General features: G+C 43.8%; 1 protein-coding gene across 1 annotated transcript in view; it reads left to right on the top strand.

Moving 5' to 3' along the window:
* Positions 1-7,047: 7,047 nt before the first annotated feature.
* Positions 7,048-27,013, top strand: part of ARL13A (ADP ribosylation factor like GTPase 13A) — a 253,573-nt gene continuing 233,607 nt past the window's right edge. Inside the window, exon 1 of the mRNA XM_056540554.1 lies at positions 7,048-7,110. Within this exon, the coding sequence (XP_056396529.1) occupies positions 7,052-7,110 (59 nt within the window). The 5' untranslated portion in view covers positions 7,048-7,051. The remainder of the gene's footprint in view (positions 7,111-27,013) is intronic.

Below are 27,013 nucleotides of genomic sequence, written 5' to 3' on the forward strand. Positions count from 1 at the left end.
TGCTGCTCTCGTGGATGCTGGACTAGCAGGACAGATCTGCGCAACTTGCAAACACACGTTAGGCCTGAAAACCTACCGGCCTCAGCTGAACTAAAACCGTGAGTTCTAAACTACCCCCACTAATGCTAGCGTGACTACTAGACCGCAACTAAATCCCCTAACTCCAGTGGAACAGCGCCTAATACTTAAAGACTCTAAATTGCTAAAGTCCCAACCTTTGTCAATCTCCAAAGAAAGCAGTTGAATGCATAGAGACTGTTCAATTTATGAAGCTTTCAGAAAATCTTCAGTAAAAGTTATACCTGTTTCAGAAAACTCTCCGGTTGTGGACATTCTATTATTATCTACTTCCCTATCGCTCTTGGGAAGGGTGGCGGTAGGACAAGCATTACTGAGGAGCCCTCACCCGGGTGTCACGAATAGCAAGGGTTAACAAGCACCCTTTAATCACCGCACAGCTACATTCCACATACCCTAAATCCCCCAGGCTATCACATTGTCATTTCCCCTTAGCAGAAAAACACCCCCAAAGCATAAAGTTTCCATCTCCATGATTGACAGTGGAGATCATGTTCTTGGTGTCATAGGCAGCATACCTCTTCCAAACACGGGTGTTGAGTTAATGCCAAAGAGTTACATTTTTGGTCTCATCTGACCAAACAGGCCTATACATGTGCTTGTGGGCGCTGCAGAATTTCAGTTCTTTATGGCATAGTGTGTTTCCCATTGTTTTCTTGGTTATGATAGTCCCAGATGCCTTGAGAGCATTGACAAGTTCTGTCTGTGTAGTTCTGGGCTGATTCCTCATCATTTTCATGATTATTGAAACCTCACAATGTGAGATCCTGCATGCAGCCCCAACTAAGGGTGATTGACAGTAATTTTGAGTTTATTCCATTTGCGAATAATCGCACTAACTGTTGTAAACGTGTCACCGATCTGCTTGGCAATGGTATTTTAGCTCATTTCAGCCTTGTGTAGGTCTACAATCTTGTCCCTAGTGTCAGCACTAATATGATTACTGGATTTGGGCATCACCACCATTGTATATTATAGAAATCCCAGCACTTAACAAGTAGATGCAATTTCTGTTGGGTTTATTCACATCAAATAATGGTATAGAATGCATTTCAGTGCAACAGGCTTTCAGTTGACTGTGAAGAAAGGCCTGTTCCTCCAAAATGCATCCTTTGCCATTATTTGAGGTGCTAATACACAAATCCCAGACTATGTGTAAATGCTGCAATGGGCCTCATAAACTACTCTCTCCACAAATAGAGGCCAATTCTGATAGTAGAATAAACACTATTTATTAGAAAATAAACATACCATTAAAATCAGACATAGAAGATAAGGCACCAAGGTACACATACAGAAAAATGGAGGTGAGCATGGTAGCTGGAATATCATGGGGTACAGGATAACAGGTTCGAAGCAGTAGCAAAAACATATGTTTAGGGTAAGGAGGTGAGGTGGTCTCAGACAGGATACATGGTAGGAATCTTTTATAATGTGGCCTATGTGTGGTTTTGTTAGTACTCAGTATTGCCTGTTTCTCTAACTCTCTTTTATACTGTGATCATTTACCAGTGTGTGCAATATACCATCTGGATTTTGACCTATAAGTGCTGCTTCTATCAGCATCTATTCACACTGTATATTAACCCCTTCCCGACCTATGACATACCTGTACGTCATGGGTGGCAAGGTGTTCCCGACCCATGACATACAGGTACGTCATGAACATTACTGCCGCTACTCGCGGCATCCCGCAGCGCCCGTAAAGATGGTGGCTATCACTGATAGCCAGCCATCTTCCCATGCGACCACGGGGGGGTTTCATCCCCCACCCCCCCCCCCAGCGATCGCTGCTATCAGCTGGTCAAATCTGACTAGCTGATAGCAGCGTTTCGCTATGAAAATACTTAGCAGCGCGGTGTGTGAGTCCCGATCACGGGGATCGGGACACACACCGCTCTGCTAAGTGTCCCTGACCCGTCCCCCGGTGTCACTTACCCGTCCGAGCGGTGTCCCGAGCAGTCCCAGCGGTCCCGGCGTCCTCCATGCAGTCCCGGCGGCGCTGCGTCCCGGAGGTGAGTTTCCGGCAGCAGTGCGGCATCTTCATTGGCAGCAGTGAGATCGCCGTAAAGCGATCTCACTGCTGCCTCTGAGAGTTTCGAAACTGCAACTCCCAGCATGCCCAGACAGCCTTTGACTTTCTGGGCATGCTGGGAGTTGTAGTTTTGCAACATCTGGAGGCCCACAGTTTAGAGACCACTGTATAATGGTCTCCAATCTGTGCTCTTCCAGATGTTGCAAAACTACAAATCTCAGCATGCTCAGTCTGTCCAGGCATGCTGGGAGTTGTAGTTCTCTAACATCTGGAAGAGCACAGATTGGAGACCATTATACAGTGGTCTCCAAACTGTGGACCTCCAGATGTTGCAAAACTACAACTCCCAGCATGCCCAGACTGCCCAAGCATGCTGGAAGTTGTAGTTCGGCAACATCTGATCCTTCAGATATTGCCGAACTACAACTTCCAGCATGCCTGGGCAGTCTGGGCATGCTGGGAGTTGTAGTTTTGCAACAACTGGAGGCGCACTAGTTGGGAAATATTGTCCGTTTCCTACCTCAGTGCCTCCAGCTGTTGCAATTGTTGCAAAACTATAACTCCCAGCATGCACTGACAGACCATGCATGCTGGGAGTTGTAGTTTTGCAACAGCTGGAGGCACACTGGTTTGGAAACACTAAGTTTGGTTGCAAAACACTTGAAAGTTTATTACTTAACCTAGTGTTTCCAAACCAGTGTTCCTCCAGCTGTTGCAAAACTACAACTCCCAGCATGCACGGACAGCCAAAGGGCATGCTCGGAGTTTGCAACAGCTGGATGTTTGCCCCCTCCCCCCAATGTGAATGTACAGGGTACACTCACATGGGCGGAGGTTTACAGTGAGTGCTGCAAGTTTGAGATGACGCAAATTTTGCGCTGCAGCTCAAACTTCCAGCGGCAAACTTGCTGTGAACCTCTGCCCATGTGACTGTACCATAAAAACACTACACTACACTAACACTAACCTAAAATAAAAAGTAAAAAACACTACATATACACATACCCCTACACAGCCCCCCTCCCCCCAGCCTCCAGCTGTTGCAAAATAATAACTCCCAGTATTGCCGGACAGCCATTGACTGTCCAGGCATGCTGGGAGTTTTGCAACAGCTGGAGGCACCCTGTTTGGGAATCATTAGCATAGAATACCCCTATGTCCACCCCTCTGCAAATCTCTAATTCAGGCCTCAAATGCGCATGGCGCTCTCTCACTTTGGAGCCCTGTCGAATTTCAGGGCAACAGTTTTGGGACACATATGGGGTATCGCCGTACTCGGGAGAAATTGCCTTACAAATTTTGGGGGGCTTTTTCTTCTTTAACCCCTTATGAAAAAATGAAGTTGGGGTCTACACCAGCATGTTAGTGTAAAAAAATACATTTTTTACACTGACATGCTGGTGTTGCCCTATACTTTTCATTTTCACAAGAGGTAAAAGGGAAAAAAGACCCTCTAAATTTGTAACGCAATTTCTCCTGAGTACGGAGATACCCCATATGTGGGCGAAAAGTGCTCTGGGGGCGAACAACAAGGCTCAGAAGGGAGAGTGCGCCATTGTTACAGCAGTTCTGACAAACGCAAAACAATAAATATCCATATGTGACCCCATTTTGGAAACTACACCCCTCACGGAATGTAATAAGGGGTGCAGTGAGCATTTACACCCCACTGGTGTATGACAGATTTTTGGAACAGTGGGCTGTGAAAATGAAAAATAAAATTTTTGATTTGCACAGTCCACTGTTTCAAATATCTGTCAAACCAGTGGGGTGTAAATGCTCACTGCACCCCTTATTAAATTCCATGAGGGGTGTAGTTTCCAAAATGGGGTCACATGTGGGGGGGGGGTCCACTGTTCTGGCACCATAGGGGCTTCCTAAATGGGACATGCCCCCCAAAAACCCTTTCAGAAAAACTCACTCTCCAAAATCCCATTGTCGCTCCTTCCCTTCTGAGCCCTCTACTGCGCCCGCCGAACACTTTACATACACATATGAGGTATTTCCTTACTCGAGAGAAATTGGGTTACAAATTTTAGGGTGATTTCTCTCCTTTTACCCCTTGTAAAAATTTAAAAATTGGGTCTACAAGAAAATGCGAGTGTAAAAAATGAAGATTTAGAATTTTCTCCTTCACTTTGCTGCTATTCCTGTGAAACACCTAAAGGGTTAAAATACTTACTGAATGTCATTTTGAATACTTTGGGGGGTGCAGTTTTTATAATGGGGTTTTTCCCATTTATGGGGTATTTCTAATATGAAGACCCTTAAAATCCACTTCCAACCTGAACTGGGCCCTGAAAAATTACGATTTTGAAAATCTTGAGAAAAATTGGAAAATTGCTGCGGAACTTTGAAGCCCTCTGGTGCCCTCCAAAAGTAAAAACATGTCAATTTTTTTATGCAAACACAAAGTAGACATATTGTATATGTGAATCAATATGTAATTTATTTGGAATATCCATTTTCCTTTCAAGCAGAGACTTTCAAAGTTAGAAAAATGCAAAATTTTCTAAATTTTCATGAAATTTTTAGATTTTTTACCAAGAAAGGATACAAATATCAGTGAAATTTTACCAATAACATAAAGTAGAATATGTCACGAAAAAACAATCTCGGAATCAGAATGATAACTAAAAGCATTCCAAAGTTATTAATGTTTAAAGTGACAGTGGTCAGATTTTCAAAAAATGCCCAGGTCATGAAGGTGAAAATGGGCTGGGTCATGAAGGGGTTAATTGTACTGATACTGTTATCCAGTACCCCATGATATTCCAGTTACCATCCTCACCCCCATTTTTCTTTATGTGTACCTTGATGCCTTATCTTCTATGTCTGATTGTAGTGATCTGTATGTTTATTTTCTAATAAAGAAAGTTTATTTTACTATCATAATTGGCCTCTATATTTGGAGAGAATTATTTGATGTGCATAAACCTCACATAAATGTGTCTACTTGGTAAGTGCTGAGGTTTCTTTATTATACAATCTTGTCCATGGAAAGCTCTAATGTCTTGGCCATGGTGGATAGTGTGGAATGTGATTTATTGATTGACTGCTTCTGTGGACAGGTGTCTTTTATACAAGTAACAAGCTGAGATTAGGAGACTCCATTTAAGGCTGGGTTCACACTACGTTTTGTCCCATACGGGAGCGCATACGGCAGGGGGGAGCTAAAACCTCGCGCTCCTGTATGTGACCGTATGCGCTCCCGTATGTCATTCATTTCAATGAGCCGACCGGAGTGAAACGTTCGGTCCGGTCGGCTCATTTTTGCGCCGTATGCGCTTTTACAACCGGACCTAAAACTGTGGTCAACCACGGTTTTAGGTCCGGTTGTAAAAGCGCATACGGCGCAAAAATGAGCCGACCGGACCGAACGTTTCACTCCGGTCGGCTCATTGAAATGAATGACATACGGGAGCGCATACGGTGACATACGGGAGCGCGAGGTTTTAGCTCCCCCCTGCCGTATGCGCTCCCGTATGGGACAAAACGTAGTGTGAACCCAGCCTTAGATAGTTTTTCTAATCTCATCTTATTACCTGTATAATCAGGATTAAAGCTGGAGCGGGCTCACGGCGCTCTCCAAGGGACATAAATCATTTTAACCATAACCACGGACAGGTAAAATAACAAAGATTTATTTAGCATAGATAGTACACGTACAACACGTTTCGAAGGGCGGGACCCCCTCTTTGTCACTCACTGTTCAAATAAACCCATCAATAAAACTATTGACTGATTATTTCTAGTGTTGAGCGCGAATATTCAAAATGCTAATTTTTACCACAAATATCGGCACTTCGCGATATTGCGAATATTTAGAATATAGCGATATGTATTCGTAATGATGAATATTTGTTTTTTCTTTTTCACAGTACACATCACAATGATCATCCTTCCCTGCTTCCAACTTGTGGTCCAAAGAAAGCTACAATATTATTTACTGTGTGAGTTGGTGTGGAGCGCGGATATTTCGTACATGCGAATATCGGCACTTCCAGAGGACACTGATTGCTCCTTTCTTTTAGCTTGTGGGCCAATGGGAAGGATGCGAATACAGTTGTTAGAGGTTAGCAACATCCCTAGCAGCCAATTGGAAAGTTGCCCACAGATAGTTGAAAGCTATAATTGCTCATGCGCACTATACGAATTTCATAACGATTTTCACATGGAAAAAAGTGAACGAATATGCAAAATTTGCAAACATAGGATGAATATTTGTCCATATATTCTCAAAATATCGCAAATTCGAATATGGCCCCTGCCGCTCATCACTAATCATTTCTTTGTCAGTGGGCAAATAATCAAAATCAGAATGTTGTAACATTTTTCTTTAAATGTGCACTGTCAGATTCAAAAACGTTTATGTTGTACGTCTTGGCAAAACATTAACCTTTCCAATATACATTAACCTTTCCAATAAGAAAACTTCATAGGAAAAATCATGGCTTATAAAAAAATAAAAATAAATAAACACCCGATATTATCCAGAACATAACCCTGTCTGGCTGCAGCATCATCTTTGTCCAAGCTGAAGCACAGGCATTGACAAAGTCCAGTGAGTGAGGGCTGTACTAGCACTCCTCTGTGCTCACTCCTATCCTATCAGACTGTAGCTGGCAAAAAAGGGAGGAGGGAGCAACAGAGCAGCCTGCAGTGATTGAATGAGGGGACCCAGCATTTAGGGAGGAAGATAAGTCATGCACAGTGAGGACAAGCCTCCTCCAAAGCACAGAATGACAAAGCAAGTGAGCAACAGATAGAAGGTAATTGTGAGAGAAATATAGGGGCTATACACATAAATAAATGTACATGATCAGGATAAGGTACTGAGTAACTTTTTTTTGCGGCATATGATCGGTATGTGTGAAACTGCTTTTGGAATTCTGTATTTTGATCACAGATTATCTTTCTTTTGGCAGGCATTGGACAATGTTCCACTTGTTTTCTCACTGTTGGCGATGGGTCCAGATAAAGCAGGAACCAATTAGGTATAAAACTGTTGTTCAATAATCTAGTTCATGTTCTTTAATATTGTCACATTCTATTACCATCACATGTAAATCAAATTAAAAACCTTGTGGGACTGTTTTTGCCCCAGACATATGCAAGTGTGTAGTCTATAAAAATATATAGTAGCAGAATACATCCTTTCCAAGCCTCTATAAGAATTTTTTGTATTGAATTAATACCTCCAATCTTAAACAAGATATCCCATAGTGATCACCTTCTTACTATGTTATCAATCAGAAGATTTTATTGTACCCCATAGCTTTTATAATGGTTTCAACTGCAGCTATATACCTGTCAGAACCTTAGTGCTCAGTGTCAATTTTAGTCATAAAATGAGGCCCTAAAAACATCTAAAAGCAATCTAGCAAATATAGTAATGTAAGTACAGTAATGTAACCCTTATCTTCACCCGCACCCTGCCACTACCTACTTGGACCTGCTGCCTTAAGAAAACATGGAAACATAGAATGTGTTGTGCAGGTGGGACCTCAGCTCTGCGCAGTGTATAGAGTATATAGAAATAATTATTTTAGCTCCCTTTGAGCTAGACTGTAGAGCAGGGTTTTCCAACCAGGGTGCCTCCAGCTGTTCCCAAACTACAACTGCCAGCAAGCCTGCACAGCCAAAGGCTCTGAGTTGTAGTTTTGAAACAGCTGAGGCACCCTGGTAGAAAAACACTTCTGTAGAGTCATGATGCCTTCAGGGTATAATGCTAAATATTGTGCTAGACATTGTGTTTCTGCTCCCTTTTGCAACTGAGCACACTGTAGAGTTCAGTTAGAGTTCAGAGCTGGGGGGGGGGGGTGCAGTCTCAGCCAATCACAGCTCATCATACACTAAACTGGTCTAGGCTATGTGTTCAGAGCAGCATAGCAGAGTAATGGAGGAAGTTATCCCCTGCACGGCTTCAGATGATGTCATGTCTGATGATGTCGTGTCTGCCCTTTCCCAGTCTGAGGAGCTGGCTCCCCATCTCAAATATGCACTGGGGTGCATCATGAATGAAACAATTTACAAGCAAAACACAGCACCTAATGATTTTCAGTGAGTGACACCTCATTTTACAGCTCTTCACCCCCACTATAACCCAGTATACTGGGTTTAATACAGGAGAATTAGCTGTCAGATTCTCTTTAATACATTCCCACAGGAACTGTAGTGCTGCTTGTTCTTTCACCGATTGCCATACAGTGCCATCTAATGGACATTTTACATTTTATTATTAAGGTTCTGTTGCTCTATTGCTGATACTCTGGTTCCCACAGCTTCTTAAACGTGGATTTGAGGGGCTTTCATGTTAGAAATACCCCATTATAAAAACTGCACCACTAAAAGTATTCCAAATTCACATTCAGTTAGGTGTTTCATAGGAATAGCAGCAAAGTGAAAAGAGAAAATTCAAAATCTTAATTTTTTAATCGCATGTTCTGGAAGAGCCACAGGGCTCAGAAGTGAGAGCGTGCCATGTACATTTGAGGTCTAAATTGGTGATTTGCAAAGGGGTGACTGATTTTACAGCGGTTCTGACATAAATGCACAACAATAAATACCCAGATGTGACCCCATTTTGGAAACTACACCCCTCACGGAATGTAACAAGGGGTATAGTGAGCCTTAACACCCCACAGGTGTTACACAAATTTTCGTTAAAGTTGGATGTGAAAATGAAAAAACATTTTTTTTTCACTAAAATGCTGGTGTTACCCTACATTTTTCATTTTCACGAGGTAGAATAAGAAAAAAGCCCCCCATAATTTGTAGCCCCATTTCTTCTGAGTAAGATCATACCCCATATGTAGATGTAAAGTTCTCTGCGGGCAAACTACAATGCTCAGAAGAGAAGGAGCGCCATTGGGCTTTTGAAGAGAGAATGTGTCCGAAATTGAAGGCCATGTGTGTTTACAAAGCCCCCATAGTGCCAGAACAGTGGACTCTCCCCACATGTGACCCCATTTTGGAAACTATACCCCTCAGGTAATGTAATAAGGGGTACAGTGAGCATTTACACCCCACAGGTGTGTGACAGATTTTTTGAACAGTGGTCCGTGAAAATGAAAAATAAAATTTTTCATTTGCACAGCCCACTGTTCCAAAGATCTGTCAAACGCCAGTGGGGTGTACATGCTCACCGCACCCCTTATTAAATTCTGTGAGGGGTGTAATTTCCAAAAAGGGGGTCCACTGTTCTGGCACCATGGGGGGGCATTGTAAACGCACATGGCCTCCCACTTCTATTCCAACCAAATTCTCTCACCAAAAGTTCAATGGCGCTTCTTCTCTTTTGAACATTGTAGTTCGCCTGCAGAGCACTTTACATCCACATATGGGGTATTTCCATACTCAGAAGAAATGGGGTTACAAATTTTGGGAGGCTTTTTCTCCAATTACCCCTTGTGAAAATGAAAAATTAAGGGTAACACCAGCATTTTAGTGAAAAAAATCTAATTTTTCATTTTCAAGTCCAACTTTAGCAGAAATTTGTCATGTACCTGTGGGGTGTTAAGGCTCATTGTACCCCTTGTTACGTTCCTTGAGGGGTGTAGTTTCCAAAATAGTATGCAATTTTGGTTTATTCTTGCTGTTATGGCACCATAGGGGCTTCCAAAATGTGAAATGCCCCCCAAAAATCATTTCAGAAAAACTCACTCTCCAAAAACCCATTGTCTCTCCTTCCCTTCTGAGCCTTGTAGTGCATTCACAGAGCACTTGACATCCACATATGAGGTATTTCCGTACTCGAGAGAAATCGGGTTACACATTTTGGGGGGCTTTGTCTCCTTTTACCTCTGGGTAACTGGGTCTACAAGAACATGCGAGTGTAAAAAATTTAGATTTTGCATTTTCTCCTTCACCTTGCTGCTATTCCTGTGAAACACCTAAAGGGTTAACACACTTTCTGAATGTCATTTTGAATACTATGGGGGTGCAGTTTTTATAATGGGGTCATTTACGGGGGTATTTCTAATATGAAGACCCCCTCAAATCCACTTAAAAACTGAACTGAACTTTGAAGCCCTCTGATGTTTTCCAAAAGTAAAAACATGTAAACATGATGCAAATATAAAGTAGACACATTGTATATGCGAATCAATATATAATTTATTTGGAATATCCATTTTCCTTACAAGCAGAGAGTTTCAAAGTTAGAAAAATGCATAATTTTAAAAATTTTCATGACATTTTTGGATTTTTCACCAAGAAAGGATGCAAGTAATGACAAAAATTTACCAATGTGTTAAAGTAGAATATGTCACGAAAAAATCTAGGAATCAGAATAATCGGTAAAAGCATCCCAGAGTTATTAATGCATAAAGTGACAGTGGTCAGAATTGCAAAAAAGGGCTCAGTCCATAAGGTGAAAAAGGGCTCAGTCCTTAAGGTGAAAAAGGGCTCAGTCCTTAAAGCGTACCCGTCAGATCCCCCCCCAAAAAAGAACTTTTTTTTAAATGTATCACTCAGTATCACTCAGTACATCTATTTTTATGTCTCTATCACCTTTATTTTATTTTTTTTAGTACACTTTTAATTTAGCTCACTAGTCTGAATTCCTCTAAAAGGGAGGGGGCGTGGCCTCACTGTGCAGTTCTCCGCCCCCTCCCTCAATATGTTGTCTGCTCACATCTCCCCTGGCATTAGCAAAACTACAACTCCCAGCTTTTCCTCACTGACAGTAGCAGGACACAAGCTGACAGTGGGAGGATTTTTCCCCTAGCTGTGAGCCCTGCACGCACAGCTGTCTATCAAGGAAGTGTGGTGTGTCCATGACATAGGGGATGATGCATGGACACAGCAAGACTAGTATGTGTCTAAGCAGGCAGGGGGGGGGGGTTGCGGGGCAGTTGTTTGACTGGCTTTTTTTTTAAATACTGAAAATGTTCTAATGAAAGCAATTGCAAAACCTTTTGGTTTTGCATGCTTTACAACATAGCAAAAGTTTTTATCTGACAGGGGTTAAGGACCAGGGGTGTTACGCCGAGCGCTCCGGGTCCCTGCTCCTCCCCGGAGCGCTCGCGGCGTTGTTCAGCGTGCAGCGCCCCGGTAAGACCCGCTGACCGGGAGCGCTGCTCTGTTATCACCGGCGGGGATGCGATCCGCGTAGCGGGACGCGCCCGCGGGTCGCATCCCAATCTTCTCACCTGCCCCGTCCTCCTGCTGTCCTGTCCCGGCACGCGCGGCCCCGCTCTCTAGGGCGCGTGCGCGCCGGCTCTCTGAAATTTAAAGGGCCAGTGCACCATTAATTGGTGCCTGGCCCAATCAGTACCAATCACTTCCCACATCATAAAAACCCACTTCACCTTCCTGTCCTTGCCGGATCTTGTTGCCTTGTGCCAGTGAAAGTGTTCCCGTGTGTCCATTGCCTGTGTATCCAGACCCTTGCTGTTGCCCTTGACTACGAACCGTTGCCGCCTGCCCTGACCTTCTGCTATGTCTGACCTTGCCTTTTGCCTAGTCCTTGTGTACCGCGCCTGACTCAGCAGTCAGTGAGGTTGAGTCGCTATTGGGTGGAACGACCTGGGGGTTACCTGCCGCAGCAAGTCCATCCCGCCTTGCGGCGGGCTCTGGTGAAAACCAGTAACCCCTTAGATTCCGTTCCCCTGGTACGGCCCACGCCATCACCTCACTGACATAGAGGATCCACTACCTGTGTCATCCCTGCATACCACTCCGGACCCTGACAAGGGGTTTTTCCATTTTTGCACTTTAATTTTTTCCTCCTTACCTAACTCTTTCAATTTTGCACCTAAAAATCCATATGATGGCTTATTTTTTGCACCACTAATTCTACTTTGTAATGACTTCAGTCATTTTGCCCAAAAATCTACGACGCAATGAAAAAAAATGATTGTGCGACAAAATTGAAGAAAAAACACCATTTTGTAACTTTTGGGGGTTTCCGTTTCTACGCAGTAAATTTTTGGGTAAAAATTACAAATTCTCTTTATTCTGTACATCCATTCGATTAAAATAATACCCTACTTTATATAGGTTTTATTTTGTCGTACTTCTGGAAAAAATCATAACTACATGCAGGAAAATGGGTTGCAGCGGTGACCTGGCTCAAAAATCCTAACCAGCTTCCTTTTTGTTTACTAACCTGCAGAGGACTTGAACTCCAACCTGTGGGGCTGGCTAGCCCCTGTGGCCAAGAAAGTTGCAGATCGCAGGGATAGGAGAGTCCCAACATATTGAAGTTTCTTGAAACAAAAAATATATAAACTGCTACTTTGGCAAAAAAAAAAAAAAGCCTCCTGTTTGAAAAATTTTCCTTTGTGTGGCCACGTTTGCATAATGTTGAAGTTATCTGCAACAGTTCAAGAATTTGTTCCTTGCATTGCCAAGACAATCCTAAGCCTTCTTTGCAGGATAATGTTCTCTGGCTATGTTAGTATATCTCAATGTTGGTTGGATATACCTGGATAGTATGCGACGAGCACATATCTATATGAGTGAATATGCATTCAGTGAATTACTCACGAGCACACCGTCAGGTCTTCTTGCATATTTCTTATTTATTTGTATGATTTCTTTCTGGTCACATAAGATATTTCTTTTCAATAATTTTCGAAAATGACGAATACAGGGAACAACCCCTTAATCATGCACACAGGTTTGGAGCTCTAGCTAGGTTAAATATGCTGGTGGATCACAAGTGTTTTATCCCTTTTAGCGCTCGTTCTATTTCAACATTACAGAAATAACACCAACTATTTTATATAACCAGAGCTATATATAAAAATGCCTTGTTACGCCGAGCGCTCCGGGTTCCCGCTCCTCCCCGGAGCGCTCGCTTCACCTCCTCCGCTGCAGCGCCCCGGTCACGTCCTCTGACCCGGGGCGCTGCGATCCTGCTGCTAGCCGGGATGCGATTCGCGATGCGGGTAGCGCCCGCTCGCGATGCGCACCCCGGCTCTCCTACCTGATTCGCTCCCCGTCTGTTCTGTCCCGGCGCGCGCGGCCCCGCTCCCTAGGGCGCGCGCGCGCCGGGTCTCTGCGATTTAAAGGGCCACTGCGCCGCTGATTGGCGCAGTGGTTCCAATTAGAGTTATCACCTGTGCACTCCCTATATTACCTCACTTCCCTTGCACTCCCTTGCCGGATCTTGTTGCCTTAGTGCCAGTGAAAGCGTTCCCTGTGTGTCCCTTGCCAGTGTTTCCAGACCTTCTGCCGTTGCCCCTGACTACGATCCTTGCTGCCTGCCCCGACCTTCTGCTACGTCCGACCTTGCTTCTGCCTACTCCCTTGTACCGCGCCTATCTTCAGCAGCCAGAGAGGTGAGCCGTTGCTAGTGGATACGACCTGGTCACTACCGCCGCAGCAAGACCATCCCGCTTTGCGGCGGGCTCTGGTGAAAACCAGTAGTGGCTTAGAACCGGTCCACTAGCACGGTCCACGCCAATCCCTCTCTGGCACAGAGGGTCCACTACCTGCCAGCCGGCATCGTGACAGTAGATCCGGCCATGGATCCCGCTGAAGTTCCTCTGCCAGTTGTCGCTGACCTCACCACGGTGGTCGCCCAGCAGTCACAACAGATTGCGCAACAAGGCCAACAGCTGTCTCAACTGACCGTTATGCTACAACAGTTGCTACCACAGCTTCAGCAGTCATCTCCTCCGCCAGCTCCTGCACCTCCTCCGCAGCGAGTGGCCGCTCCTGGGATACGCTTATCCTTGCCGGATAAGTTTGATGGGGACTCTAAGTTTTGCCGTGGCTTCCTTTCCCAATGTTCCCTGCATCTGGAGATGATGTCGGACCTGTTTCCCACTGAAAGGTCTAAGGTGGCTTTCGTAGTCAGTCTTCTGTCCGGAAAAGCCCTGTCATGGGCCACACCGCTCTGGGACCGCAATGACCCCGTCACTGCCTCAGTACACTCCTTCTTCTCGGAAATCCGAAGTGTCTTTGAGGAACCTGCCCGAGCCTCTTCTGCTGAGACTGCCCTGTTGAACCTGGTCCAGGGTAATTCTTCCGTTGGCGAGTATGCCGTACAATTCCGTACACTTGCTTCAGAATTGTCCTGGAATAATGAGGCCCTCTGCGCGACCTTCAAAAAAGGCCTATCCAGCAACATTAAAGATGTTCTGGCCGCACGAGAAATTCCTGCTAATCTACATGAACTTATTCACCTAGCCACTCGCATTGACATGCGTTTTTCTGAAAGGCGTCAGGAACTCCGCCAAGATATGGACTCTGTTCGCACGAGGCGTTTCGTCTCCTCGGCTCCTCTCTCCTCTGGTCCCCTGCAATCTGTTCCTGTGCCTCCCGCCGTGGAGGCTATGCAGGTCGACCGGTCTCGCCTGACACCTCAAGAGAGGACACGACGCCGTATGGAGAACCTCTGCCTGTACTGTGCTAGTACCGAACACTTCCTGAGGGATTGTCCTATCCGTCCTCCCCGCCTGGAAAGACGTACGCTGACTCCGCACAAAGGTGAGACAGTCCTTGATGTCTACTCTGCTTCTCCACGTCTTACTGTGCCTGTGCGGATGTCTGCTTCTGCCTTCTCCTTCTCTACAGTGGCCTTCTTGGACTCTGGTTCTGCAGGAAATTTTATTTTGGCCTCTCTCGTCAACAAGTTCAACATCCCAGTGACCAGTCTCGCCAGACCCCTCTACATCAATTGTGTAAATAATGAAAGATTGGACTGTACCATACGTTTCCGCACGGAGCCCCTTCTTATGAGCATCGGATCTCATCATGAGAGGATTGAACTTTTGGTCCTCCCCAATTGCACCTCGGAGATTCTCCTTGGACTTCCCTGGCTTCAACTTCATTCCCCAACCCTGGATTGGTCCACTGGGGAGATCAAGAGTTGGGGGTCCTCTTGTTCCAAGAACTGTCTAAAACCGCTTCCCAGTAACCCTTGCCGTAACTCTGTGGTTCCTCCAGTAACCGGTCTCCCCAAGGCCTATATGGACTTCGCGGATGTTTTCTGCAAAAAACAAGCTGAGACTCTACCTCCTCACAGGCCTTATGATTGCCCTATCGACCTCCTCCCGGGTACTACTCCACCCCGGGGCAGAATTTATCCTCTCTCTGCCCCAGAGACTCTTGCCATGTCCGAATACGTCCAGGAGAATCTAAAAAGGGGCTTTATCCGTAAATCCTCCTCTCCTGCCGGAGCCGGATTTTTCTTTGTCTCCAAAAAAGATGGCTCCCTACGTCCTTGCATTGACTACCGCGGTCTTAATAAAATCACGGTTAAGAACCGCTACCCCTTACCCCTCATCTCTGAACTCTTTGTTCGCCTCCAAGGTGCCCACATCTTCACTAAATTGGACTTAAGAGGCGCCTATAACCTCATCCGCATCAGAGAGGGGGACGAGTGGAAAACGGCATTTAACACCAGAGATGGACACTTTGAGTATCTGGTCATGCCCTTTGGACTGTGCAATGCCCCTGCCGTCTTCCAAGACTTTGTCAATGAAATTTTTCGTGATCTATTATACTCCTGTGTTGTGGTATATCTGGACGATATCCTAATTTTTTCTGCCAATCTAGAGGAACACCGCCGGCATGTCCGTATGGTTCTTCAGAGACTTCGTGACAACCAACTCTATGCCAAAATTGAGAAATGTCTGTTTGAATGCCAATCTCTTCCTTTTCTAGGATATTTGGTCTCTGGCCAGGGACTACAGATGGATCCAGACAAACTCTCTGCCGTCTTAAATTGGCCACGCCCCTCCGGACTCCGTGCTATCCAACGCTTTTTGGGGTTCGCCAATTATTACAGGCAATTTATTCCACATTTTTCTACCATTGTGGCTCCTATCGTGGCTTTAACCAAGAAAAATGCTGATCCCAAGTCCTGGCCTCCTCAAGCAGAAGACTCCTTTAAACAACTCAAGTCTGCCTTTTCTTCGGCTCCCGTGCTCTCCAGACCTGACCCTTCCAAACCCTTCCTATTGGAGGTTGATGCCTCCTCAGTAGGAGCTGGAGCTGTTCTTCTACAAAAAAATCCTTCCGGGCATGCTGTCACTTGTGGTTTTTTCTCTAGGACCTTCTCTCCAGCGGAGAGGAACTACTCCATCGGGGATCGAGAACTTCTAGCCATTAAATTAGCACTTGAGGAATGGAGGCATCTGCTGGAGGGATCAAGATTTCCTGTTATTATCTACACCGACCACAAGAACCTCTCCTACCTCCAGTCGGCCCAACGGCTGAATCCTCGCCAGGCCCGGTGGTCTCTGTTCTTTGCCCGATTTAATTTTGAGATTCACTTTCGTCCTGCCGATAAGAACATTAGAGCCGATGCTCTCTCTCGTTCCTCGGATGCCTCAGAAGTTGATCTCCCTCCGCAACACATCATTCCACCTGACTGCCTGATCTCCACTTCTCCTGCCTCCATCAGACAGACTCCTCCAGGAAAGACCTTTGTTTCTCCACGCCAACGCCTCGGAATCCTCAAATGGGGTCACTCCTCCCATCTCGCAGGTCATGCGGGCATCAAGAAATCTGTGCAACTCATCTCCCGCTTCTATTGGTGGCCAACTCTGGAGACGGATGTTGGGGACTTTGTGCGAGCCTGCACTATCTGTGCCCGGGATAAGACTCCTCGCCAGAAGCCCGCTGGTTTTCTTCATCCTCTGCCTGTCCCCGAACAGCCTTGGTCTCTGATTGGTATGGATTTTATTACTGATTTACCCCCTTCCCGTGGCAACACCGTTATTTGGGTGGTCGTTGATCGATTCTCCAAAATGGCACATTTCATTCCTCTTCCTGGTCTTCCTTCTGCGCCTCAGTTGGTTAAACAATTTTTTGTACACATTTTTCGTCTTCACGGGTTGCCTACGCAGATTGTCTCGGATAGAGGGGTCCAATTCGTGTCTAAATTCTGGAGAGCTCTCTGTAAACAACTCAAGATTAAATTAAATTTTTCCTCTGCATATCATCCCCAGTCCAATGGACAAGTAGAAAGAATTAACCAGATCCTGGGTGATTATTTGCGACATTTTGTTTCCTCCCGCCAGGATGACTGGGCAGATCTCCTTCCATGGGCCGAATTCTCGTATAACTTCAGGGTCTCTGAATCTTCCTCCAAATCCCCATTTTTCGTGGTGTACGGCCGTCACCCTCTTCCCCCCCTCCCTACCCCCTTGCCCTCTGGTCTGCCCGCTGTGGATGAAATTTCTCGTGACCTTTCCATTATATGGAAAGAGACCCAAAATTCTCTCTTACGGGCTTCTTCACGCATGAAGAGGTTCGCGGATAAGAAAAGAAGAGCTCCCCCCGTTTTTTCCCCTGGAGACAAGGTATGGCTCTCCGCTAAATATGTCCGCTTCCGTGTCCCTAGCTACAAGTTGGGACCACGCTATCTTGGTCCTTTCAAAATTCTGTGTCAAATTAATCCTGTCTCTTATAAACTTCTTCTTCCTCCTTCTCTTCGTATCCCTAATGCCTTTCACGTCTCTCTTCTCAAACCACTCATCCTCAACCGTTTTTCTCCCAAATCTGTTCCTCCCACTCCTGTTTCCGGCTCCTCGGACGTCTTCTCGGTCAAGGAGATTTTGGCTGCCAAAAAGGTCAGAGGAAAAAATTTTTTTTTAGTAGACTGGGAGGGTTGTGGTCCTGAAGAGAGATCCTGGGAACCTGAGGACAACATCCTTGACAAAAGTCTGCTCCTCAGGTTCTCAGGCTCCAAGAAGAGGGGGAGACCCAAGGGGGGGGGTACTGTTACGCCGAGCGCTCCGGGTTCCCGCTCCTCCCCGGAGCGCTCGCTTCACCTCCTCCGCTGCAGCGCCCCGGTCACGTCCTCTGACCCGGGGCGCTGCGATCCTGCTGCTAGCCGGGATGCGATTCGCGATGCGGGTAGCGCCCGCTCGCGATGCGCACCCCGGCTCTCCTACCTGATTCGCTCCCCGTCTGTTCTGTCCCGGCGCGCGCGGCCCCGCTCCCTAGGGCGCGCGCGCGCCGGGTCTCTGCGATTTAAAGGGCCACTGCGCCGCTGATTGGCGCAGTGGTTCCAATTAGAGTTATCACCTGTGCACTCCCTATATTACCTCACTTCCCTTGCACTCCCTTGCCGGATCTTGTTGCCTTAGTGCCAGTGAAAGCGTTCCCTGTGTGTCCCTTGCCAGTGTTTCCAGACCTTCTGCCGTTGCCCCTGACTACGATCCTTGCTGCCTGCCCCGACCTTCTGCTACGTCCGACCTTGCTTCTGCCTACTCCCTTGTACCGCGCCTATCTTCAGCAGCCAGAGAGGTGAGCCGTTGCTAGTGGATACGACCTGGTCACTACCGCCGCAGCAAGACCATCCCGCTTTGCGGCGGGCTCTGGTGAAAACCAGTAGTGGCTTAGAACCGGTCCACTAGCACGGTCCACGCCAATCCCTCTCTGGCACAGAGGGTCCACTACCTGCCAGCCGGCATCGTGACATGCCTTATGCACACTTCATTCATCCCTTTCGGTTCAATCATTTCTAATTCCGTTATCCAATATGCCTCACGTCTCAGTAGTGCTTTTTTTATTATCTTCCTTATTTTTTCTTTTTTCTACTTCTTCAATTACTTGCCATCTGAGATCTATTACTGTATGTCCAAATAATTTAAAATGACGTGCTACACTAGTTTCTCCATAGTGCGTTTCTTTCATTCCTTCTTGTTCCAAGTGTGAATACCTTCTTATCATTGATTTGTGTTCACCAAGTCTCACTTTAATTTGTCTTGAAGTTTGGCCCACACAGGCTTTGCCGCAAAGGCTTTTTAGGAGGAAGATCACATTGGAACTTAGACAGGAATAAAAACCTTTATTTTTTATTTTAGTACCTTTAGTAGGATGACAACTACAATCACTTCTTAAGATACTATGGCATTGGGAACATGATAAACACGGATAAGTATCATTTTATTTATTTTTGCAAAAAAATCTTGTTTTTTTGTTTTTTTTAATTTAACATCACTTCTTATCAGTCTATCTCCAATAGTTTTATCTTTTTAAAATGCAAGCATTGGTGGATCTTTAAATAGTTTACCATATTTTGTATCAGCTCTCAAGTATTTTTAAATTATATTTTGTATTGTTTTAGACCGTTTATCATATCTCCCTATATACATTATTCTATCTGTTTTTCATATTTTTAATACCCTAATTTTCTAAATTTTTCTCTTGGTGCTTTTCCAATTTCTTCTGCTATTTTTTCCACTTCTCTCTTTTTGTAGCCTTTCTCTACAAATTTTTCTATCGATTTTCTTTTACTTTTGGTATATTCTTCATCGTTACTAGAAATTCTTCTTGCTATTATAAATTGACTTTTAGGGAGTCCTTTAACCCCTTAAGGACGCAGGACGTAAATGTACGTCCTGGTGCGGTGGTACTTAACGCACCAGGACGTACATCGGAGCGATGCCCGTGTCATGCGCGGCTGATCCCGGCTGCTGATCGCAGCCAGGGACCCGCCGGCAATGGCCGACGCCCGCGATCTCGCGGGCGTCCGCCATTAACCCCTCAGGTGCCGGGATCAATACAGATCCCGGCATCTGCGGCAGTGCGCGATTTGAATGAATGATCGGATCGCCCGCAGCGCTGCTGCGAGGATCCGATCATTCATAACACCGCACGGAGGTCCCCTCTCCTTCCTCCGTGCGGCTCCCGGCGTCTCCTGCTCTGATCTGTGATCGAGCAGACCAGAGCAGAAGATGACCGAAAACACTGATCTGTTCTATGTCCTATACATAGAACAGATCAGTATTAGCAATCATGGTATTGCTATGAATAGTCCCCTATGGGGACTATTCAAGTGTAAAAAAAAATGTAAAAAAAATTTAAAAGTAAAAGTAAAAAAAAAGTGAAAAATCCCCTCCCCCAATAAAAAAGTAAAACGTCCGTTTTTTCCTATTTTACCCCCAAAAAGCGTAAACATTTTTTTATAGACATATTTGGTATCGCCGCGTGCGTAAATGTACGAACTATTAAAATAAAATGTTAATTATCCCGTATGGTTAACGGCGTGAACGAAAAAAAAAAAGGCCAAAATTCCTACTTTTTTAATACATTTTATTAAAAAAAAAATTATAAAAAATGTATTAAAAGTTTTTTATATGCAAATGTGGTATCAAAAAAAAGTACAGATCATGGTGCAAAAAATGAGCCCCCATACCGCCGCTTATACGGAAAAATAAAAAAAGTTAGGGGTCATCAAAATAAAGGGATTATAAACGTACTAATTTGGTTAAAAAGTTTGTGATTTTTTTTAAGCGCAACAATAATATAAAAGTATGTAATAATGGGTATCATTTTAATCGTATTGACCCTCAGAATAAAGAACACACGTCATTTTTACCATAAATTGTACGGCGTGAAAACGAAACCTTCCAAAATTAGCAAAATTGCGTTTTTCGTTTTAATTTCCCCACAAAAATAGTGTTTTTTGGTTGCGCCATACATTTTATGATATAATGAGTTATGTCATTACAAAGGACAACTGGTCGCGCAAAAAACAAGCCCTCATACTAGTCTGTGGATGAAAATATAAAAGAGTTATGATTTTTAGAAGGCGAGGAGGAAAAAATGAAAACGTAAAAATTAAATTGTCTGAGTCCTTAAGGCCAAAATGGGCTGAGTCCTTAAGGGGTTAAAGGTGGTGGGGGAATGATAAGACTTAAGATGTAGCATACTATTTCTATCTGTGGGTTTATTATATAGAGTGGTGATGATATCTGTGCTCTTTTTATGAATTTCTACATCTAGAAAATGTATGACTTCTGCTTTATATGTTAAAGTGAATTTGATAGTCTCATGACACTGATTAAATTTTTCCACAAATGTTAATAAGGATTTTTCATCACTCTACCTTTACATGAAGACATCATCCACGTAGCGAAGCCATATGGATGACGTCTTCAGGCCACATGTACCAAAGACATGTATTTCTTCATACTTTGCCATAAAGGCATTAGCCAGGCTGGGGGCTACTGACGAGCCCATAGAAACTCCTCCTATTTGGAGAAAAAATCATTGTCAAAGCGAAAATAATTTTTGAACAGAGCGAGATCCAACAGGGACATCACAAAAATTAAGCTTTCGATTATTTATACTAGTATTTCTTGCCAGAAGTTCCTGTGCACATTGCATGCCCTCACTTTGGGGTATGTTTGTGTAAATGCTTTGTACATCTAATGTGCATCTGCAAATTTACATTCTTTGTACATCTAATGTAAATCTTCAAATTTACATTCTTCTACTTTATCCAAAAACTGATTGGTGTCAAGCAGACATCTACTAATTTTTTTGATTTCTGGTTGCAAATAACTATCCACAAGAATCAAGAGAGGCTGTGACAGGCTTTGTAGGGATCAGCATAAGAGATCTGTGTGTGCAGTGCTATAGCTCCCTATGGGAGCTATAGCACTGCAAAAAAAAAAAAAGTGAAAAAGAAAAGTTAACAAAGGTAATTTAACCCCTTCCCTAATAAAAGTTTTAATCACCCCCCTTTTCCCATAAAAAAACTGTGTAAATAAAAATAAAAATAAACATATGTGGTATCGCTGCGTGCAGAAATGTCCAAAATATAAAAATATATCATTAATTAAATCGCACGGTCAATGGTGTACGCGCAAAAAAAATCGACATTCCAAAATAGCGTATTTTTGGTCACTTTTTATATCATGAAAACATGAATAAATAGCGATCAAAAAGTCCAATCAATACAAAAATGGTAACTTCAGAACACGGCGCAAAAAATTTGTCATCATACTAGCCCGTATGCGGTAAAATTAAAAAGTTATAGGGGTTAGAAGATGAGAATTTTTAACATATAAATTTTCCTGCATGTAGTTATGATTTTTTTTCCGAAGTAGGACAATATCCAACCTATATAAGTAGGGTATAATTTTAACCATATGGACCTACAGAATAAAGATAAGGTGTTATTTATACTGAAAAATGCACTAAGTAGAAACAGAAGCCCACAAAAGTAACAAAATGACATTTTTTCTTCAATTTTGTCGCACAATGAATTTTATTTCTGTTTCTCCGTGGATTATTGGGTAAAATGACTAATGTCACTGCAAAGTAGAATTGGGCGCAAAAAAACAATTCATCATATGGAATTTTATGCGCAAAATTGAAAGCGTTATGATTTTTAGAAGGTGATGATGAAAAAATGGAAATGAAAACCCTGCGTCCTTAAGGGGTTAATGTCAATATGATGCATTAGTATAGTCTCCTACTGTGCCTTAGGTTCTCTCTAGAATAGGGGTGCCTTTAAGAAAAGAATGCACTTACAATAGTGATTAGTCTAATATTCTTTCCTCGCACACTTATGTGTCTTCAGCTGTTAATAATAAACATATTTAATTATTCATGATTCATCAGAGCTACCCTACATCAGTGCATCTATAGAATAGGTTGTTGCCTAACTGATGAGTGAGTGCCATAGATGCCTGGACTGTTCCTTTATAACTGCATACTGGGAGGCAGTGCTATTGTTAAGGATGGGTTAATGTAATCTGTGAGTGACTACCACTATACTATTTTGCCGAGTGTCGACGTAAGAAAATTCAGACCAGGTCAGGTTCGAATGAGTTCCCTCCTCGGTATTGACTCCAGGGAGTTCTCTTTCTTAATCGTAAATCACATTAATTTTTTACAATCTGACAAAAAGGGGAAGGGTAATGGTTAAAACTATTTATCGTTCTATATGCTGATTGGTCATTTGAGCGTGACGTAGCATAAGTCATTTATGTTGCAAGCCCTCTAGCTTGGGATTTCTCCATCTTTCCACAAAGCCCAATGTTTAGACTTCTTGTATCCATAGTCTCCATCTCAAGGTTCTAGTCTTGATTAATGGCAAAGAGCAACTGAAATGTTTGGAATTAAGGAAAGCAAAGTTCTTCTGCAATATTTATCAATAGCATATAGCATTTTAGCAAAGACATAGATATAGCGATCAATTTATCAGAGTATTATAGACCCAACAATTCCCCCCCTAAGAACTTTGTTTCCTTTCATCTTTCCCTAGAGAAAAATAAAAAACGGGTATGGGATGCTTCACTGATTTGAGACGAGCGGCTCCTGGGGAACCGCCCCCTTGTGCTCAGACTTGTCCTTTACCTGGGACTTCTATGTTCACCCTACTCTGCTGGGTTTGCACTTGCACCATTGGCATACAGGATAGTTGCTCTCATGGGGAGAATTCCCTCGGTCTTGCTTGGGTCTCATGTATCAATTTGGTTCAGATAAGCTGAAATAGTAAATTCAATACCCGCATACATTGTCCCTGTTTGATATGCGGCCTCTACAGTAGAGATTATTGTTTTCTTTACACAGAGGACTACGCAACATCCAATTGTCATTCTCTGTAGTAGGGATTTGTCAGTATTGTCTTTTCTTCTATTGGCACTCTGTGGTCTATAGTCCCAGTCATCCCACTGCTCTCCAATAGTCACAGTTGTTCCCCCAGTGGTCATCCGTCACACATGTGTATATTGAATTGTCATCCCCATACATCTGACATTGTTTTGGCATCACGGGACAATTCACTATGTCACAGTAGTCAAATTTAAAGGTAGTCACTTGGGCACTGGAAGAGTTATCAAAACGTGGGACACAACTCTTGGGTCACTGTCAAGTCAGCCCAATAGTATGGTGGAGTCGGATTGAGTTGCTGGGTTTGTACTCCACTTATACCGAAAAGGATATGTATCAGGAACATGGTGTAGGAACCCTCTTGCAGTGTGAGGCGTATCCATGTTGATTTTCCTTCCAGTTTCATGGAAATCAGAGTTGTCCGTAGAACCTGTTAAGGACCTTCAAATCTAGGTTCCAGCAGGTCCCCTCACATGTCTTTTCACCAAGAAAAATTCTCCGGGCTGCAGATTGTGACTTCCTTGCTCAGTGTCTGGATCTGGAATGGAAGAATAAAACTGCAACGTGTTACTTTCAGCTCATTACACAGGGTAATAAAAAATGTTACCAAACTATAATTCCCTGCACTAAGCTGCTGAGGGTAATAACATCCTAGCTTAGGGACCCCCCCCCCCCCCAAAAAAAAAAAAAAAAAAAGGTCTCATATGGAGTTAGGCCTGTTGGCTGTCAGGGTGTGTTTCCTACAGAGTACAGGGCTATATGCAGCACTTCTGGCCATGGAAGGGACAGTTCTATGCTGACTTTTAGGATTTTATTCTTTAGGGTGCCATTCAGTCTTTCAATATTCCCACTGCTCCTGGATGATATAGGGTATGGAGTCTGAGGTCTGCCCCCACCATTTTTCAAAGTTTGTCTTGTAAATCAGCAATGACAGCCAGTCCTTGGTCACTTTCAATTACTTCAGGGACTCCAAATGTGCATACCAGCTCTTAGTAGTTTCCTTACAGTAGTTTTTGTTGTGATATCAGTTACTAGGTAGGCTTCTGGTAATCCTGAGAAAATGTCCACTGCTATTAGCATGTACTCAAACTTTCCACTTTTGGGCAATTGCATGTGGTCAATCTGGATCCTCTGAAATGGGTAGCAAGGTTTGGCCAAGTATTTCTTCGGAGAAACTTCTGTTCTTCCAGGGTTGCAGGTGTTGCAAATGTCACATCCCTTGACATATTGTTCAACTAGTGTTGTTATTCCTGGTGCAAGGTAAATTTTGTTGATAGAAGTGATCATTAGTTTTTTTCTTCTGTGGGTGACTCCATGAGAACATTAAGTCCCCCCCCTGGTAAAGGGCTTGGGTAAGACAAATCCTCAGAAAAAATATGCCTATAATAGTAATACGGCCTGCATGTGACCAATATATTCCCGGATAATTAAAGTAAGGAAATCAACAAAAAATAACAATAATTCTTGTGCTGATCGGAGGGGAACTCCATAAAATTTAGCTTTTAATGTTTATAGTTTAAAAGCCACCAGAGTAATCAGAAAAGAGTGCTCAAAACTATATCCAACACCAAATAATAAATCAAAGGGTTACCACATGTCAATGTGGATTGATCAAGAATTATTCCAATCTAATGCTAGTAGTGTAGACCCAATGCGTTTCTACCACATTTGTGTGGTGTCATCAGGGTACTAAAGAAGATACTGGTATGAGGCTATTTGTTCTAAGCCTACCAAGCACTAGAAATAATGCAATTAGAAAAATGTTTAAGAACTGAGAACCATGATTACTCATAGAAGGGGTACACCCGATACATAGTGTGCCCCATACAAAATTTCAGGACACAGACTCCTAGGCAACAGGGTTAGTTGTCATCAGTGGATCTGTAAAGAAAACATACACAGAATGGATGGTTTCAATAAACATTCCTCAGAAGTGCTGATAGATTCCACTTATATAATCACTCACATAGCCCTGAAGAGTCCATAGGTACCTAGAGGGAAATAGAATATAATTCCCATAAGTGTACTGCTTATGTGTACCTGAAAAGGAAAAGGGTGCATAAAGCACCAGCAAGTGTACTCACTGTTAGGATGTGCTTGCTTCCGGCAAATAGGGTCTCAGTGCAGCGCTCCTACCCGCAGTGGCGGGGAGCCGTCTGATAATCGCGGCTGCTGGGCGCACACTGAGACCATGCCAGCGTCTGACGTTATATCCGCTGCTGACCGGAAGCCGCGTCTTAGCGCCCAGCCCTCCAGACGCGAACAGAGGACGGCGCTGGATGTGACAGAACAGTGTCCTTAGTAACCGCAGCGATGTGCTAATGATCGGACAATATGCCTGGTACAAACAGAGACACACACAAATGTGTCACTATATATGTATATGCTCGGAGCGAGGTAAGTTAAGTCCTACCAGAGGACAAAACATTAGAGACCAAAGCGTATGAGAATGAAATCACAAACAAAGGAGGGGGTGCCTATCTAGGAGAGGAGGGGGAAATCTACAACGCATCCATTAACTTTAAAAGGATGCAAGGTCCCGCGAGCTAACTAAGCAGTGTAAGATCCCATGAATTATAACTCTCCTAACAAAGAAACCCCCATTAAGGTGGAGGGAAATAGTGGACTATGATCTGGAGCACCCAAATGCCTCTATATTATTCTAGAGTATATATATATATATAGATATAGATGAATACAAACCCCCACACACATATAACATATCATGCGTGTAGAATGATAATCGCTAGTGTGAATAAGTTTAATAGGGGATACAGACTCTTGGTCCATGTCTCTAGAATGATATAATGATCAGTCATAGTAATACCAGATGGAATGGTGGTAATTTATATAGTGAATATTTGAAAATTTGAAAAATGATGAATGATGATGATAACTAGAGAAAGCGCATGACCTGCAGGAATCAACCTGACCAATATAAGAGGAATAAGGGGTCAGGGTATATAATTGATATAGAGAATGGTCCAAATATGTGGACCATAAATATATATATCTTCAATTGGAGAATTAGGAAATTCAAAAACCAGATAATTAGAAACTCAAAAACTGAAACGACTTAAAAGATCCCAAGGAGAGGTAAGATGCGGGGGCCTTTCGTGACCTGCAACAAACACCAGGGCAAGAGCTAGGGGAGGGTGGCAGGGATTATACAGGGGCCTAGGGTGCCTAATCTATCCCTGACCTAGCTAGAATGCCCTAATCCCTAGGCAGGGTAGACGCCCTAAAAAGGGCGGCCCCGCTCGCGTACCTCCTCCATTCTAGCTAGGTCAGGGATAGATTAGGCACCCTAGGCCCCTGTATATTCCCTGCCACCCTCCCCTAGCTCTTGCAATTTTTCTAATTGCATTATTTCTAGTGCTTGGTAGGCTTAGAACAAATAGCCTCATACCAGTATCTTCTTTAGTCCCCTGATGACACCACACAAATGTGGTAGAAACGCGTTGGGAAGACAAATCTTGTTTGCTTTTCTTCATAGGCCGATTCATTGAGTTCAGCCCCCATTTTCTCCCATTTTCTCTTTCCCTTGTTCAAGGCTTGAGTCTGGAACAGTTTCAGTGTCTT

This window comes from Hyla sarda, chromosome 9, assembly GCF_029499605.1.
Source record: "Hyla sarda isolate aHylSar1 chromosome 9, aHylSar1.hap1, whole genome shotgun sequence".
NCBI lineage: Eukaryota > Metazoa > Chordata > Amphibia > Anura > Hylidae > Hyla > Hyla sarda.